The sequence below is a fragment of the Myxocyprinus asiaticus genome, chromosome 16 (genome assembly GCF_019703515.2).
Source record: "Myxocyprinus asiaticus isolate MX2 ecotype Aquarium Trade chromosome 16, UBuf_Myxa_2, whole genome shotgun sequence".
Taxonomy (NCBI): domain Eukaryota; kingdom Metazoa; phylum Chordata; class Actinopteri; order Cypriniformes; family Catostomidae; genus Myxocyprinus; species Myxocyprinus asiaticus.
The window spans coordinates 33936267-33953578 of NC_059359.1; the positions used below are offsets into that span (position 1 = coordinate 33936267).

General features: G+C 36.9%; 1 protein-coding gene across 2 annotated transcripts; it reads right to left on the bottom strand.

The window, feature by feature from the left end:
* Nucleotides 1-283: 283 nt before the first annotated feature.
* Nucleotides 284-16607, bottom strand: grhl2a (grainyhead-like transcription factor 2a). 2 transcript variants are annotated; one of them, XM_051721866.1, is made up of 16 exons: nt 16382-16607; nt 14765-14945; nt 14429-14487; nt 14008-14350; nt 12827-12885; nt 11292-11448; nt 11037-11148; nt 8368-8462; nt 5629-5787; nt 4866-4953; nt 4468-4601; nt 2682-2719; nt 2387-2469; nt 2201-2286; nt 1731-1795; nt 284-1134 (listed from the first exon to the last, which is right to left on the bottom strand). In XM_051721866.1, the coding sequence occupies exons 1-16, from the start codon at nt 16396-16398 to the stop codon at nt 1020-1022; spliced, it is 1791 nt and encodes a 596-aa protein (XP_051577826.1). In that variant the 5' UTR covers nt 16399-16607; the 3' UTR covers nt 284-1019. The 2 variants fall into 2 exon arrangements, with proteins under 2 accessions (XP_051577826.1, XP_051577827.1); XM_051721867.1 differs by lacking the exon at nt 16382-16607 and adding an exon at nt 15568-15673.
* Between the last annotated feature and the right edge of the window lie 705 nt (nt 16608-17312).

Below are 17312 nucleotides of genomic sequence, written 5' to 3' on the forward strand. Positions count from 1 at the left end.
TTGTAAAAGGCAGAGAAGCTGATTGACGATAAGCCTCCATTTTAGATGAATAATCAGTAAGATAAATGAGCCGGGAATGTTTGCCAAGACTCAAAATGGGACAGTTGCTGTTTTACTAAATTCTCCTCTCCATAATAGCACGTGTAGGCGAGAGCCATCTTTAAATACCTTTTCATAACATTGGACAGATCATACACACAAATGTATGATTGATAGTATTTTTACAAGTGTTTTTTAAGCGACCAGACTTGACCAGATAACAGTTTATCAATTTAATAAATGTGAATGTGAAAGAGTGAAGATACTCTGGACTTGTGAGTTTATTCTGATATAACTGATAAAAATAATCCATAAAAAATATGTACAAAGTATGTTTTTAAAAAGACATCAAAACATCAACATACAACACAATAAGGAATATCTGTAAACTTTACATGCATTCCACATAACACATAAGGTAAAGAGTAGTGTGTATTCACGGAAGCAAACAACATTTGGGCCAGTTTTCATGCTATTTGATGTGGGTATAATTTACAACACAATGTGTCTTCTTTTGACAAAGATGAAAGTGTCAACTTTTACAAAAATGGTCAGACGTTAATGATCCCTTAACAGTCACATTTAATCTGTGTGCACTATTTATAAGGAAAAGAATGAATGATATGTAACAATACTCAAAGTCAGCTTGCTTTTTTAAGGTCTAGTATACATGTTTCACCCTGTTGGCCAAAAGGGGGAGACAGCATTTACCAGAGAAAAGATGTAAAAATGAATGTTAAAATTGACTGAGCTTTGGGGTAACGTTTTACCTGTTGCTCAAATTAGCTATCATGAAGTTCATTCAAGCCAGTTTAACTGTACACACAGGTCTGTTGAAGTGCATTCCCAAGTGAATTAATTCTGGAGGCAATTTCTCTGCTAACACAGAGGTTATGGGCCAAATAGACTAGCGCAGAATGAGTTTGCTGTTTCAGAGTCCCGTGTTCTCCAGACAGATCCATGTAATTAGTGCACCAATTTTAAATTTCAGTGAGAGTAACCCGATAACAGTCAGCCTGACTGTCAATGGCCAGAATAAATGTGTCCTCATTGCTGTAGTGCTCAATGATGTTGTCATCCATGTTGACTAGAATACTAGTGGTTGGATAAGAGAGACATAGAGAGAAAACTGAGCATAGGTTAAGTTATTTTGTTTTCTTAAAGGTGCACTCAGTAATTTTTTTTTCTCATGAAAAAAGTTTTATTGCTAAAGAAATGAATTGTAATTTAATCATGAGCACTCAAATTAAAATAAAGACTCCAGTCATATCAGTAACCTTATAAAAGCTGTTTTATTCTATTTGGAGAGGGTCCACTCATGGGGGCTGCCATGTTAGAATCACATGACCAGTAGCCATCCTGTTATTTGACACTTTCCCTAGTGGATTAAATTAATTATGACTAACTGTGAATAGTGAATTTCTACAAGGATATCTGTTACTGTCATGCTGCTAGGTGTCAGTGTAAATCCAAAGCATGAACTAAAATGTTACTGAGTGCACCTTTAAATGTTATGCCAAATATTTAATCTTATAACTACAGAAATATAAAACAAACTACAGTGCAGGTTTATTAGAAAGATTAATCTACAAAAAGGTAATCACTTTACTTTCTAGCATTAATAAAAGTATGAAGAATATGAAAAAAAAAAGAATCTGAGAGAATTAATTTTGTATAAATGTTTTTCTCACCCTTTCTTGCTTTTCTTGTAGATTTTAGTCATTTTCTCCACAGGAACAGAATATTTGCCTGATATCTTGGAAAAAATAAAAATGTTGCTGCATATTATGCCTTAAATTCAAACAACAATTCAAGGAGAAACCTTCTGTAAATACCAGCATATTTACAACTTAATCTGACCTGATCCTGCTGCAAAAAAAACTGTGCAAGGAGCTGTTCGCACTGAATGCATTTTTGCATCGTTCTAAGCTGTTGTATAAGTTATTTTTTTCCAATATAAACAGCACTAAGCGGTCGTCTTTTCAAGACACCACGTCAAGTTAAAATAACTTTTAAAAACAAATCTGGAGACACTTGTGTTCCGTTCCATTTGTTGCACTATGTCTAACATTTTTTAACGCAAGAACGTATTTGGTCTTAACCGCCCCTAATACGTAATTCCCATATGTTGCTCGAATGTACTGAATGATATTATACTTACTGCCTCAAGCAAACTTTTCAGTGTTGGAGACTTCAGCATCAGTGCATCAAAAACATCATCAGCTTCTCTCCTTACGTACAACAGGACTGCAGAAACATCATGTATGACAGTAAATATTAATACAGAATACTGGGACAAACATATTCTGCCTACATGAAAATCAGGCACCCATGAACAAATACATACCCCTCTTCTCCTCTCTGCTGTATTTAACGGGTGGAGAACAAACATCAGCCTCTGAAGACCTGAACGTCCTTTTCAGTCCCACCCTTTATGAGAAACAGGATTCAACAAATTCATAATTTTTGCACTTTTTTTTATACGGTAGTGCCTGAAATGTTAAAGTTATCCTGTACAAAATGAATGAAGAAATATTTATAACACATAAAACACACTAGATATATTCTGATTTACTGAGCTTAAAGTATGTTTCTTCTACAAGGTAACAATGTATTTTATGAATTAATTAATAAAAACTGACCCATCACTCTCCATTTCTTCAACGCCAAAACTGAACACCTGTTTAGGAGTACAAAAAGCTCAAAACACAGAAAACTGGACATGCTTCAAGTATTCATGACAGTTGACTGCTACTAGGCCTCTTTTTGTTGAATGTTTGCCATAGGGTGTGCATCCTAGGTAGGGTGCCAATGACATGAATGAGAAAAATTAAAATACAACTTTTCTGTGCTCTCACCCCCCAAAAGCTTTCCATTTGACTTGAGTGTAAAGCAGAAAAAAATTTCAAGAACATTTTTTAAACTTTACTGCTGGCACAAATGTATTGTATGCAGTGTATATGCATGTGTTATATATGTCCGGCACAACAGAGTGTGTCTCAGCACCAACTTGTATTTAACTGACAAATAAATTGATGGCAACCACAGGAAACCTGTAGTGTGTGGTACTGTGGACTTTTTACTTATGTATTTTATCTGCTAATTATATATTCTTTGGTGTTAGTGTTGATGTTTTCTGCACAAGCAAACTGAAGTTATCGAGTTCTTCAAATTTTCAGCGTAAATTGAGTTATACTTTGTTATTTCATTTGTGCAATTTTTGTAGTTAATTATTAATTCTATAATTCTACTGGTGTTGCAATGTATTGCACTTTCAGTTTTGTTGCAGATTTTCAGTGAGTAATGATTCAGAATATAGACTGCACTGAAGGGTAATCTAATCCAAATACTGGTTCACGTGCCAGTTGGGATATTGTAAAACTGTTCTTTTTCTTTGTGTTTTAATCAGGTGAGCTGTATTATGGAGGCTTCAGTCCCATCAACTAGTGGCATCACACGTGGCATTTGGCTCGTAGGAGGTTTGTCTGAAAGCATCACAGGTTCAAAGCTACCTTCGAATTGACAGGTCCTGAGTTGTTTTTTCTACCTACACAAACTGGAGAAGAAAACTATCCAAGAAAGTGCCACCAAGGTTGTCAATGATGCTGCTGAATGTGGCGTGTCACTGATACAGAACTTCAATTCTGTTATCACAAACCAAGAGGAACAAAAACAGTACCTGCTTCAGGTTGTTGAAGGTCACCGTCAGCAGTTTCCCATGTCCAAGAAGTCAATCATTGTTGAAAAACTCTGCAGTGACTGAAATAAGCCATGTCTGAATTGTGCACACTATACACTGTCATTCTTAAACACTTTTAAGCACATTCCGTTTTCAACACTTTTCTTTTCAATTTCAGGGATGTTGTGCCACCAATAAACAATGTTGGATTGTCTTAAATTTTTGTGTGTGTTTACTGTATATATGGAAAAATAAATCTAGGGGGTGAGAGCAAACAATTTGCAAACTTTAATTTTGACTGGCACCCTAATCCTAGGTCATCTCACAGACAGTATATCAAGTATATCATGATAAGCATCATTCAACAGTGACTTTAAATAGATTAAATAGCATGTAGTAGCTGGGGATGGGCAGACTACGCACTTGCAAAAACATGAAGGTGGTAAGAAAATCCCTTATGGAATTGACAAGCAGGTCAGGGGGCATGATTACATTTTTACACGCTATGTTTTATATAATTAACGTGTTAAATTGAAAACCCCAATTTTAATAAGACACTATGACCTAGCCATTACTAAGAGGCCACACCTTAATATTCAGTACTTGGTATTGCACACCCAAAGCTCAACAATAAGGACGGATTGAGGCCAGCTGAAGGAACTGTCACTTGCCCTATGAGTTCAGTTCAGAACTGATACAAGTATTGTGTTGAGTATTGCTTTGGAAACTATATTCAACCTGCTTCTCACCTGACCGGCTCTCTGGAGGTTGTTGAAATGGACATCAGGGATGAAGAGGACAGGCTGGGACTCCAAGTCTGTCATAGTTTTGAAAAACGTGACATCTGACTTCTTCTGCGGTAAGGTAACGAAACCTCTCTTTCCTAACGGTGAAAGAAAATCATCGTCTCAACTCAAAATCAGCAGGCTGATTCACAGAGAAATCTACATCTTCATTAGACACCGAGGCCAAATAAGGTCAAAGTCATAACAATCTAACAACAAATATATGGTCAAAACCTGCAGCACAAACTGATGAGGAATTAGACAATGATTATCAAGGAGAAAATGCCCATGTATGATTCATTGAGGTGCCCTAAGTTCAGGTTTGTATAATTAAATGTATGGTTGACAGGATGAGTGGTTACCATCGTGACCTTGACCACCCACAGTTTGACCTTTGACCTTCTTCCGGAGCTGCTTTTTCTCCTCATCGCGAATTTTTCGTTCAGCCCCCTGTGGAACAGAAGAGTCTGTGTGATCGTACTGGCTAGTTTTAAATTGAAACAAGCACACATAAAAGGAATAATAAGACCGTAATGATGTATAAATGTCACGTCACCAAGTGGCACCTGTAAACAAAACATGCTCGAGTTCTTCTCAGAACTAACTTTTCTCAGCCATTTTTACTATTACTTTTAACCACTGATTCCATTGTGATTTAAATGAATGTATGCAGTGTTTATCTCAAGTTTACACAGGTGTCCTAGCAGAGTAACCACATGTGTAGTTCATCACATTAACTTTGGACGTGTTTCACTACGTTTGAAAACCAGAAAGTGTCCAAATAGTTTTTTACATTTCTAATTTTGAACAGTATATCTATTATTTCATTTAAAAACTAATGCAATGCCATTCATAGATTTAAATGTGGATAAAGTGTCTACTAATAAAGGTCACAACAGTTACAGCCACTATGGAAATAACAAAGACAAACACAGGAAATTGCCACTTTAAACACAGCAGGCATTTAGTGTAAGAATTATGTATGACAATCTACCTTGAGCACCTGTAATGCTGGTCGGTTGACTGTTGACAATTAGCAATAATACACAAGAATCTCTAATTAATTCATCAACCAATAAGGCAGAAATTCCCTTTCCTTCACATGCATATTTGCACTGCACCAACCTTATCACAGAAGACCTTGATCTGGGAGTATGCTCTATGGATGGGTCTGTTACTCCTGTTATTATAACTGTAGGTGTCAATCTGGATCATGAGTGGAAGACCTTTTACTCCCTTCTGTGAGGAGAAATCAGTGCTCAGACAGTTCACTGTGATGAAAACCTGTAAAAAAGAAAAGAAAAAGAAATTTCCCCCAGGTCAGCTTGACAAACATGCATTTCAAAGCTTGGATCAAAAAGGTTGGGTATAACCAGGAAATCATGTCTTATTATCTAATAACAGGACGGCCAGGGGGGCAGTTTTTCCACTAAGCTGCTCGATCATAAGATAACTGATAAATTGCTGCAGTTCACCTTATACAAAACAGGCAGGCAAATAAATTATGAAAAGCATGAAATTAGCTAAATGTTCAATAAATGCAAAACATGCATTTGATTTTGCTTTTCAATAACCATAACAAAATAAAACAAATTAAATGTAGAAAATCCACATAGATTCCATGTTAACTGCACCACATGGCCATCATGAATACAAACACTGCAGTTAATGTTAGTTTTCCTTTTGTTTAATCTGGACTAAAACAAATTAAAAATAAAAACTTCTATGCACCTCCTATGCAGGCAAAAAGTCCCATACATCAGTCATCACCTTTTAGTGAATAGCTAATCTTTGTAATCCTCCTACCACTCTTGAATATGTTCACAATCTTAACATAAAATCTCTAAATGCTGATTCTAAACAAACACCACATAATCATTCATTATCCACTTGTCTGCAGTTTATTAAAATAATGAGCAAAATGAAATTGATTTGTAATATTCCCAACTGTAACCCGTCTTATGCCAATATATCAAGAGACACTGGAAAAACGACTGCTGAAAGATGAAAGGTAGCGAATCTTTCAGCCTGGGGTGAAAATAGTTTCCCACTGACAGTCTCCCGTTCTTTCATGTCCATGCCTGTAGCTGTTGTTTTATACATGAGCTTGTTGTTCAGTGTTATGAGAACCTCTTGCTTTCTCAGGGCCACGTGATCAGTTTTGACAGGAATCAGTTAGCAACGACATAAAGGTCAAAAGTAATCTTCCTAGTGTAAGCTGTCTTTCCGTGTGTATACATGTGGGAGCGTGAGTGAAAATGATCGTTTAACAAATGCAAAACTATCAACCCTAAAATCTTACAACATTTTCCTTACTATCAATCATATTATAATCATATGATCTCCACAATGGAAGGCATGTATTCTCTGTTGATACATTTCTGCACTGCACCTTAAAGGGATAGTTCACCCAATGAAAATTCTCTCATCATTTACTCACCCTCATGCCTTCCCAGGTGAGTATGATTTACTTTCTTCTACTGAACACAAATGAAGATTTACAGAAGAATATTTCAGCTCTGTTGGTCCATACAATGCAAGTGAATGGGTAACAAAATTGGTACTAAAAAAAGGGCTCTAAAAAGCACATAAAGGCAGCATAAAAGTAATCCATACAACTCTAGTGGTTAAATCCATATCTTCAGAAGCCATAAGATAGGTGTGGGTGAGAAACAGATCAATATTTAACTCCTTTTTAACTATAAACTCTCCTTTATGCCCAGTAGATGGAGATATGCACCAAGAATATGAATTGCCAAAAACAAAAGAAAGTGAGATTTATAGAGATTTACAGTACAAAAGGACATAAATGTTGGTCTGTTTCTCACCCACGCCTATCATATCTCTTCTGAGTCGTATGGATTACTTTTATTCTGCCTTTATGTGATTTTTGGAGCTTCAAATTTTGGTCACTTTCACTTGCATTGTATGGACCTACAGAGCTGAAATATTCTTCTAAAAATCTTTGTGTTCAACAGAAGAAAGAAAGTCATACATATCTGGGATAACATGAGGGGGAGTAAATGATGAGAGAATTTTCATTTTTGGGTGAACTATATAGCATTTATTAATCTTGGTTAATGTAAATTGATAAAAACAGCATTGTTCATTGTTAGTTCATGTTAGCTTACATTGCATTAACTGTTAAAAATGTATTAGTAAATGCTGAAATTAACATTAACCAATATTAACAAATGCTGTAAAAGTACTGTTCATTGTTAATCATGTTAAGAAATTTAGTTAACTAATATTAACAAATGAATCTTATTGTAAAGTGTTACCAATATTTGAAAATGATGAAAACAAATAACTTTTGCTTTTGTATCTTATATCTTATATTTTATAACTACATCTAATCTAATATGCCTCACATCCACACACCATAGACAAACCGGTGGGTGGTTTCCAGAAGTTAAGGCCTACTATTAAATTCTTCTACACTATTAAAATGACACATCAGACTACTTCAAAAGCTTCAACTCCATCAAAGCACCATTCTGAAAAACAAACATTGACCATGAGCACTACGTGTACCCTCGTCCCTTAAGTGTGCACTTAATGAAAGCTTGTTAAGAACTGGAACTAAGAGGGGGAAATCCTCCCAACAGTGAATTGGATGCTGAAGGGAAGAGGAAGAGAATGAGTTGTAATCTCCTCCAAAGCCCTCTTCATTCTGAGCGGCTGTTATCAAATAACTTGAGTCTTGCTGCACAATGCATCATGAGCTGACAATAAGATGGTGTGTGTCAAAAACTTTATAAGAGACTCATAGCAAATAGCCAAAGCATTTGAAATATAAAACTAATAATTTGTCAAGGTAAATAATAATAATAATAATAATAATTAAAAAAAACAAAATCTCACCTTTGCTTCTTCATTGACATCCCAGGTGAAGGATACAGCATTGTAGGCTATTTCCTCTAAATTGCCAATGGTGTTGAAGCTCTCTTTATAGTCAGCTGGATGAGGGATGCAGGGGTGAAGGGGGCATTGGGGAAAACACAGTGTTAGTACTACTACAAATAATTTTCAGCATTAATTATAATTCTCTTTAAAAGGCATTAAAGGTAGCTAGATGTGGGAAAGAGATTTGCCCTTTTCCTTTAATATGTATATAATATGCAAAGCTGCAAACAAAGCGTTTGAGCACTTCAGGTTATGTTCAGGATTATTTAAAAATGTAAGGGGGGTGGGGGCATTTTCACCTCAAACGGAGGCGTTGTGTTACACGCTTCAAGTATATGACATGGTACCTGCCTGCTGTGTTAATACAACACCCCTTCAATGTATGGCAGATGTTACTCAAACCTTCCATTTACAAAAGAGAAGGACCCTTTCCCAAGCCCCCATTTGTCTGAGGATTCAGCTTCCCCCCCAACAGTTAACACTCCTATTCAAATACTGATCTTAAGCCTCAGGCACTATGAAAAATACCTGGATACAGTTATTCAAATCAGGACAACATCAGGATAGCAGATCGGGTTTCTCTCCTCCAAAATCATACCCGAACCATGTAAGTCTGCCAGCTACCATGGAGATCATCACAGTGGTCCACAGGTGTCAAAACCTCCCTTACTTTAACCTGACCCCCATTGTCCTGATGCGTCCTAACAGGGAGTTTTGATAGAGTACTTTGCCCTAAGCATTGTGCTAAAGTTGCAGACTGTTTTCCTGGGATACACCTCCAAATAATGTGAATGAGGGAGTGAAGAGAGAGGGAAAAAAAACTGGACAAAAAGGAGGGGACTCCAGTTATTTGGTATCCCAGACAGACAATGTACTGGTATTATCGTAAAATAAACCCAGACAGCATGATCAAGACCCCGACACAAAGCAGAGGGGTCTTGTTTCATCCTGAAGGGGTTTATTTTGCAATAATGACCCACTGACTGTACATTAACCTGCTTTTTACATGGCTACTTACTAAATATATAAATAAATGGATATGAAATATTGATTTATGAAATTATTTTACTATGTGAAAAGAAAGAGACCGTGAAGAGTGCCCACGAGACATGAAACTAGCACAGGGTAGGAAATAAGTTGCCAGGAACAAAGGTCAAATATACAAGTTTAGCGGTCATCATCCCAAAATATTTGATGATTGACTGTAATTGATCAATCAGAATCAAGTATTTCAGAGAGTCGTATAAAAAAAAGAGAGTTCATTATCAGAGTAAAAACAGTAACTGCGAGAGCAAATTAGCATGACTGAAAGAAGTGGCATTAATCTTTCGGTTATTGTTGCAAAACAGAGACTTTGAGAATAGAGAATACATAGTACACACAATAAAAGCTGGATTGTTGGCACACCTTACCCGTGTGTGACACTTCATACGCATGCATGGACGTATTTTGGCTTCACTATACGGAACACATAATTTACAGTAGTTTAAACAGACTGATCTCAGTTCAGGAGACTCTGTGCTGTCAGTAAAGGCATAAACTATTGACGCACAGTGTCATGTGACAAAATATGGTGCCAATCACAGTGGAGTTTATCTTTGGGGGAAATGCCAACAAAACTACATCTGGTAAGAAGTCCAACTAATTGAAACCTGTTTGAGTCAAAAGATTAGAGTCTCTAGTTTCATCCGATATGCCATTTCTAAAATTTGAGCAATTTATCGCAAAATGTCATGCTGCTAAACACAATGTACACTAATGTGTACAATAGTACATTTTTAATTAGAAAATCCTATATTTACTGTAAAAACCTTCAGAGGCTTTATATGGAGTAAGAATGAAAATAAGGTGCATTTCAAACTATTCTGAGACCAGTGCAGACAGACAGCACACTGGAAGTTAAGTCATTCCCTAATTAGGGAGCAAGGGAGCATCCTATAACTCTCTATGCAGCTAAGTGCATTCACTCCTACAATCCGACCAAAAGTTCAGTTTCCAGCTGCAGATGATGTTTTGACCACTCAGCAGAATTTATAATGTATAATTTAATTTTAACATGGTTGGCAATGATTGGATGATGCTGGTCATTACTTTGAATAAGAATTAATTATGCTAATTTCTGATGCAATGTCTGTAACGTCTCAAAAACATGAATAACCAACACTCCTGGAAACAAACAATTTAATAAAACAAAATCTGACTTTCTATAGCTTGTTATTATTTAAAATTTCACAACTTAGTCCCGCTGTCCACACAGGTGGACACCAATTTTTAGGGAAACTATTTGCTCTAGAATTGTTTTAAACATTGATTTTTGAAAAACATTTGAATGAGCAAAACATTGCTCGTAACTGGTTGCTCTCTTTCTTCCATCTCTCTCATGCGCTTCTCTCCCAAAGCATCGAACAAGGTAAAGGATTTAGATTTCAATCACTTCAGTGCTGCAATGGCTTAACATGTAAATAATACAGTATTTTCTTCTATGTGAACAATGAATTTAGGTAGTTTTGTCCTCTGATTCAGCACAGAAAGCATATGACACACAAACAGTCATATACATACACAGACACATCCCGAAACACTGCAGAAAGCGTACGTAATAACTCCACTCTTTTGGAGAATCTCACCTATATCAAGGACTCTCTGCTTGGCTGTGTGCTGGCGGGAGTGCCAGTAGTTCCAGTGCTTTAGCTGTTCATCTCGACACTTATCCTGTCCAAACACCACCATCACCACACTCTGATGAAGAGACAGATAGAGAGAGACAAAGAGTTAAAGTGACACTAATGTGCTTGGTACTGGTCCTTCATATAAAACATACTTAGACTAAAGATCTGAATACAACAGTTTTAAGTGGTTGTCATGGTTACAGCAGACCTCACCCGCACTTTACTAATGGGATGACGGAGGCCCTTATTGGCCCCACTTTCACTGAGAGTGATGCCGTAGAACTGGCCCTTGTTCAGATAGATCATCGGCCCCTCGCCGCCCTTCACACGGACTGAGCGACTCGCCTCTATCGTGTACTGGAAGATGTCTCTAAGAGAGGGAGAAATACTGTTGTGTAAATGAAAATCAATAAAAAAATCTAAAAAAGAATAAAAAAACTTTAGCCCTCCACATTTGTGAAAAGAAGTCATGCCGATGCAAATTATGTAGCAATGCAGGTCTCTTACATTCAACAGTCAGCCAGCTTTAAAGGAATAGTTCACCCAAAAATGAAAATTAGTTCATAATTTACTCACCCTCATGCCATCCCAGATGTGTATGACTTTCTTTCTTCAGCAGAACACAAGCGAAGATTTTTAGAAAAATATCACAGCTCTGTTGGTCCATACATTGCAAGTGAATGGTGACCAGAACTCAGGATGTCCAAAAAGCATATAAAGGCAGCATAAAAGTAATCCATAAGACTCCGGCGGTTTAATCCATGTCTTCTGAAGCGAAATGTAAGGTGTGGGTGAGAAACAGATCAATATTTAAGTCCTTTTTACAATGAATCTCCACCTTTGACCAGCCCCAACCAGTAGGTGGCTGAATGTGAAAGTGAAGATTTACAGTAAAAAAAGGGCTTAAATATTGATATGCTTCTCACCCACACTTATCATATCACTTCTGAAGATACAGATTTAACCAATGGAGTTCTCTTATGTTAATTGTAAGCTGCCTTTATGTCCTTTTTGGACCTTCTGAGTTCTGGTCACCATTTACTTGCATTGTATGAACCTACAGAACTGAGATATTCTTCTAACAATTTTTGTCTGTGTTCAGCAGAAGAAAGAAAGTCACACACGTCTGGAATGGCATTAGAGTGAGTAAATGAGAGAACTTTAATTTTTAGGTGAACTATCTCTTTGACATTAAAATAAATCATGAAGTCTTTGAACTGTTTGCTGAGACTTTAAGGAATCTTTTTTTATTTTTTTATTTATTTTATCCCCTTTTCTCCTCTATTTTGGAATGCCCAATTCCCACTACTTACTAGGTCCTCATGGTGGTGTGGTTACTCACCTCAATCTGGGTGGCAGAGGACAAGTCTCAGTTGCCTCCACTTCTGAGACCATCAATCCGCACAATTTACCACGTGCCCCGTTGAGAGCGAGAACCACTTAATTGCAACCTTAAGGAGGTTACCCCATGTGACTCTACCCCCCCTAGCAACTGGGCCAATTTGGTTGCTTAGGAGTCCTGGCTGGAGTCACTCAGCATGCCCTGGATTTGAACTCATGACTTCAGGGGTGGTAGTCAGCGTCAGTACTCACTGAGCTACCCAGGCCCCCGAATTTAAGGAATCTTGACAGAATTTCCAGACTGATCTATTTCAAATGCACATTTCATTGCTTAGGATTTCAAAACTGGAGATAATTTAGAATTTTACTTTGTATAAAAATAAAAGGGTTTGAAATTGTGTACTTACACCCCTGGATGCTCCTGGGTGAAATCTTGTGGCCCTAGTGAGGTGGGTACCCTGTACTTCTGATAAACAGAATGACACAGAGGTGTGAGCTTACTGAGAAAACACATTAGGAATAGGAATCATAATGAATTTAATAATGCTGGTTCAATTCTGACTCTACATAACATTTCCATTAACGTTTCTTATGGTACTTGAAAATATCTGGTCCTAATAAAAAAAAAAAAAACAGTACTTCTTTTTGGTAACAATGTCAATTTTTTTAATTAAAGCACCATTTATTAAGACACATTCAGATCTTTTCTGAATGTGTAGCTTTAGCTAGACACTGCAAAATGAACAACCAGACACAGGTAGTATTTAAACTGATTTACAGTAAGTGTCACAAGCCTTAAAGGAATTGTTCACCCAAAAATGAAAAGTCTCTCATCATATACTCACCCTCACGCCATCCCAGATGTGTATGACTTTCTTTCTTCTACTGAACTCAAACAAAGATTTTTGGAAGAATATTTCAGCTCTGTAGATCCATACAATGCAAGTGAATGGGTACCAACATTTTGAAGGTCCAAAAATCACAAAAAGGCAGCATAAAAGTAATACCTTTCCATGAAAAAATGAATACTTACAGCCCCTTTTTATATTGATCTGTTTCTCACCCACACCTATCACATCTCTTCTGAAGATATGGATTGCTTTTATGCTACATTTATGTGCTTTTTTGGACCTTATTCACTTGCATTATATGGACCAACAGAGCTGAGATATTCTTTGTTTATTTTCTGCAGAAGAAAGAAAGTCATATACATATGGGATGGCATGAGAGTGAGTAAATGATGAGAAAATTTTCATTTTTGGGTCGACTATCCCTTTAAGTACACCGAATACAATAGTAGTTCTCGATTCATATCGAGTTGGGCATGATGAAAGTAATGACTTGCATTTCAGTGTCAAGGACAGTTTTGAATAATTCAGTGAGTGAAAGAACTGGCTGATAAGAATCAATTGTTCTCGAGAATCATTACTGGATCTGAACCATTACCAATGACCGTGACACACTGACATGTTTTTGGGTAGTTGACATTAAATACTTTTGGAAAGTAGACATGTTATTTTTATCTTAACCTCTTTTAAATAGAATTTTGCCAATTCTTTGCATATGCATACAGTTTCAGAAACCTCACCATGGTCTCTTCAGGGTAGGAGTCTTCAAAGGTGCTATCTGGTGTACTGCACTGTTCATCCTTCATGTATCCATCATGACTGACACTAGCTGGCTCCTGCAAAGGCTGGTGGTAGGGCATGCGTTGAAACTGCAGCCCCTGCTGATGGTGATGGCTGGAGAATGCCTGAGCATAAACTTCAGCCTTCACAGTGGCCACAACACCCCCCTCACCAGGCAATGTACTGAAGAGATCTTGCTTACTCTCTCCACTGTGGGTGTCTGTGTTCAAGGACAGGTTGACAGGAAGTGACTTCAGGACGTGAATATGACTGTCTGTTGACTCAAATTCATCTTGACCTATCCTATTGAAGGAAAGACAATGTTAGTCCAAATAATTTGATGATATCTAAGTTTTAGCTGAGCATGTATGTTAAACTAACCTCTTTTCATGGTCTTCTGGGAGTTTGGGGACTGGTAGTAGCCTCTTTTCTTTAGGAACCTAATGGATGAGTGTGTATAATAACTTAGTGTATAATATTACACTAAGATCTTAAACAAATGTATGTACACCCCTATATATGTACACATTTGTTTTCTTAGGGCATTTAGTATTCTACCAGTCAAAAGTTTGGACACAGCTTCTCATTCTTTATTATTACTATTTCACACATTTTAGAATAATAGTAAAGTCATTAAAAAAAACATGCATTCAGTCAAGTGTGTCCAAATATTTCACAGATAGTTAATGATTGGTGTGTTATAAGATGACCTCTGACCTTATAGTAATCATAAAGCAGTCCCAAGGCAGCCACACTGTCCTCATCTCCATTGATGCTCATCATTGCCTTGGTGGCAGCAGTCAGTGGGTTCTCCAGGTAAGACTTCCAAGCCTCATCTTCACTGGTGAAGGACCGGCGTGATGGGATCTCATTAGGGACCACCACCACCAGACGTTTACTGTAAAATACAGATATGCTTATTTAAGAGGGGTACACAAAGGGATCTACATATTATGCTGGATAAACAATGGTTACAGCAATTATTAATCAAAGCAAATTATGAAACAGATTCAAGGAAGTTCAGATTTCTGATGAAATTTTAGTTGATTCAAAGATTAATGGTCTACCAATGTGTTTTTCAATGACCAATGTCAATATCTAGACAGTAGGGTGGCCAATGGCAAAAATCATGCCAATATACATAATGCAATGCCAGCAAATGAGATGTACACAAAAATGAAATGAACACTTATTTTACACAGCATTTACTTAAATTCATCGCAAAAACTGAAATCAGAAATAGTTTATCATCCATTAACTGCAGTTAGTTGATATAGTAAGAAACTGACACAAGGTGGAATGACCACTTCTGTTAAACGGCCAAGTAGACACGATTATCAGACGATGCAGGTTATCTCACAATGGCCAAGTGCCGGCAAATTGATCCACCTGTCTAATATATCAGTATATCAATATTATGGAAAAACATTCATAATCATATCTAAGTCAAAACTAAAGCCTTCAATGAAATCAAAATAATACTTAACAAAACATGTACAACAGGCCACCTCTGTCTATACCTCAGGGTTCGTGAAGTTTACAAAGCATTGCAGCATACACCTGAAATTCCCAGCACTATCCTTTTACATTTTCTACACAATTGCTTTTTCAATTGGACAATGAACTATATCCTGCTGGATATAGATACTACAGTGAGGAAGGACTGCATGGGAGGGGCTGTACAAGGATGTTAGCTAATATAAGCCACCTGCCAGGCCCACCACTACATTCAGTTGTAGAGAAGCAAACAAACAAAAAAGTAGAAAGAAAAGACCAAAAGGCAAAAGACTACCATCCATGTTTCTCACTCATTCTTTCTTCTTTGATATTCCAATATCTGTAATGTGGTAACCCATATTCTGGCAATCAATTCACTAAAACAAATAAATAAATACACAACAATAATAAAATCTAAATAGAAAAAAATATATATATATGATATAGATAAATCTAAATAGAAAAAAAAAACAATAAAACTAATAATAATAATAGAATAGAATAATAATACCATATATATATATATATATATATATATATATATATATATATATATATATATATATATTGTGGAGTGCCACAGGGTTCTATTCTAGGACCTCTAGACCCTTTTTCATTATGTTACCTTTTAGTAATGTAGAAAGGAACCTTGGGATTAATTCATGCTTAAATTACATTACGTATATACTCAAACTAAACAATATTTTTAAAAGATGTCACATACAGAGATACAACAATTCATGAAATTCAAAAAGCTGACAACATAGTGCCATATAAAAACACTTAACATTGAAATCTGTCTTATAAATTTTATTAGTGTTTTCATACGCGACTTACTTCTCATCCTGAGCCATGTGCACTTCTGGGCTCTCGGCGAAACTGGACTTTCAGGTCAGTGAGGATACGGCAGGTGAGTCGCAGGGAACGGTTGGAAGAAACTCGGACTACAGGTCAAACCACTTCTCGCATCCGACTCTCATTACAACATCCTCCGTCTGTTCTTCACAAAGGAGAGCAGCCAAACATTCAGGATCAAGCGGAAAAGAGCATTAATTCTAGGAAGTCTTACGCTGACTGTTATTGTGAACAGGTAAAGGTGCGCTCTCATTACCTGGAGGAGGGGATGTCACAGCCAATCGCTGCGCAGCCGCTATGATTCTGCGATGCTGATTGGCCCAAAACCAAGTAGAAGGCGTGACCGCTACCTGCATGCTTACTGTTATTAAAACGCGAATGCGCCTGAAACACAATCACAATCAAACATATTCTCCTCGTGGGAGTTTACTCCAGCGGAAGGGTTTGCTTTTAAAGCAACTTTCTTTAAAATGTTTGTTAACATCGAAAAAAGGGGGTTTATTACTTGGTGTAGTGAAATATCAAGGTTCTGACCAGTTACAAAAATAATGTGAACTTGTATTTTCACAACTTGAGCTTGAGTTCAGACATTTTTACCCTGTTTTAGATCTGTAAAAACTCTGACAGCTGGCAGCAGAGCAGTCTGTCGGCTGTGTTATTGGATGTAACCATAGAGTATATTACCAAGACTACAATGAAATATGACTTTTCATTCAACTGTTTCTATAGGATTTTAAAGTTTGAGTTTTCTTGTTAAGGGAATGTTTGCTCACTTTTAGCTCTCTGTCTGAGCCTATCCAAATACATCTATTGTTGACCAGCAGACTGCTATTTGTTTGTTAGGGTTGCAGATAAAAGTGTATGTTAGACTAACAGGTGTGGCTCCATTTTAAAGGCTTCAAATGTTCTCTCT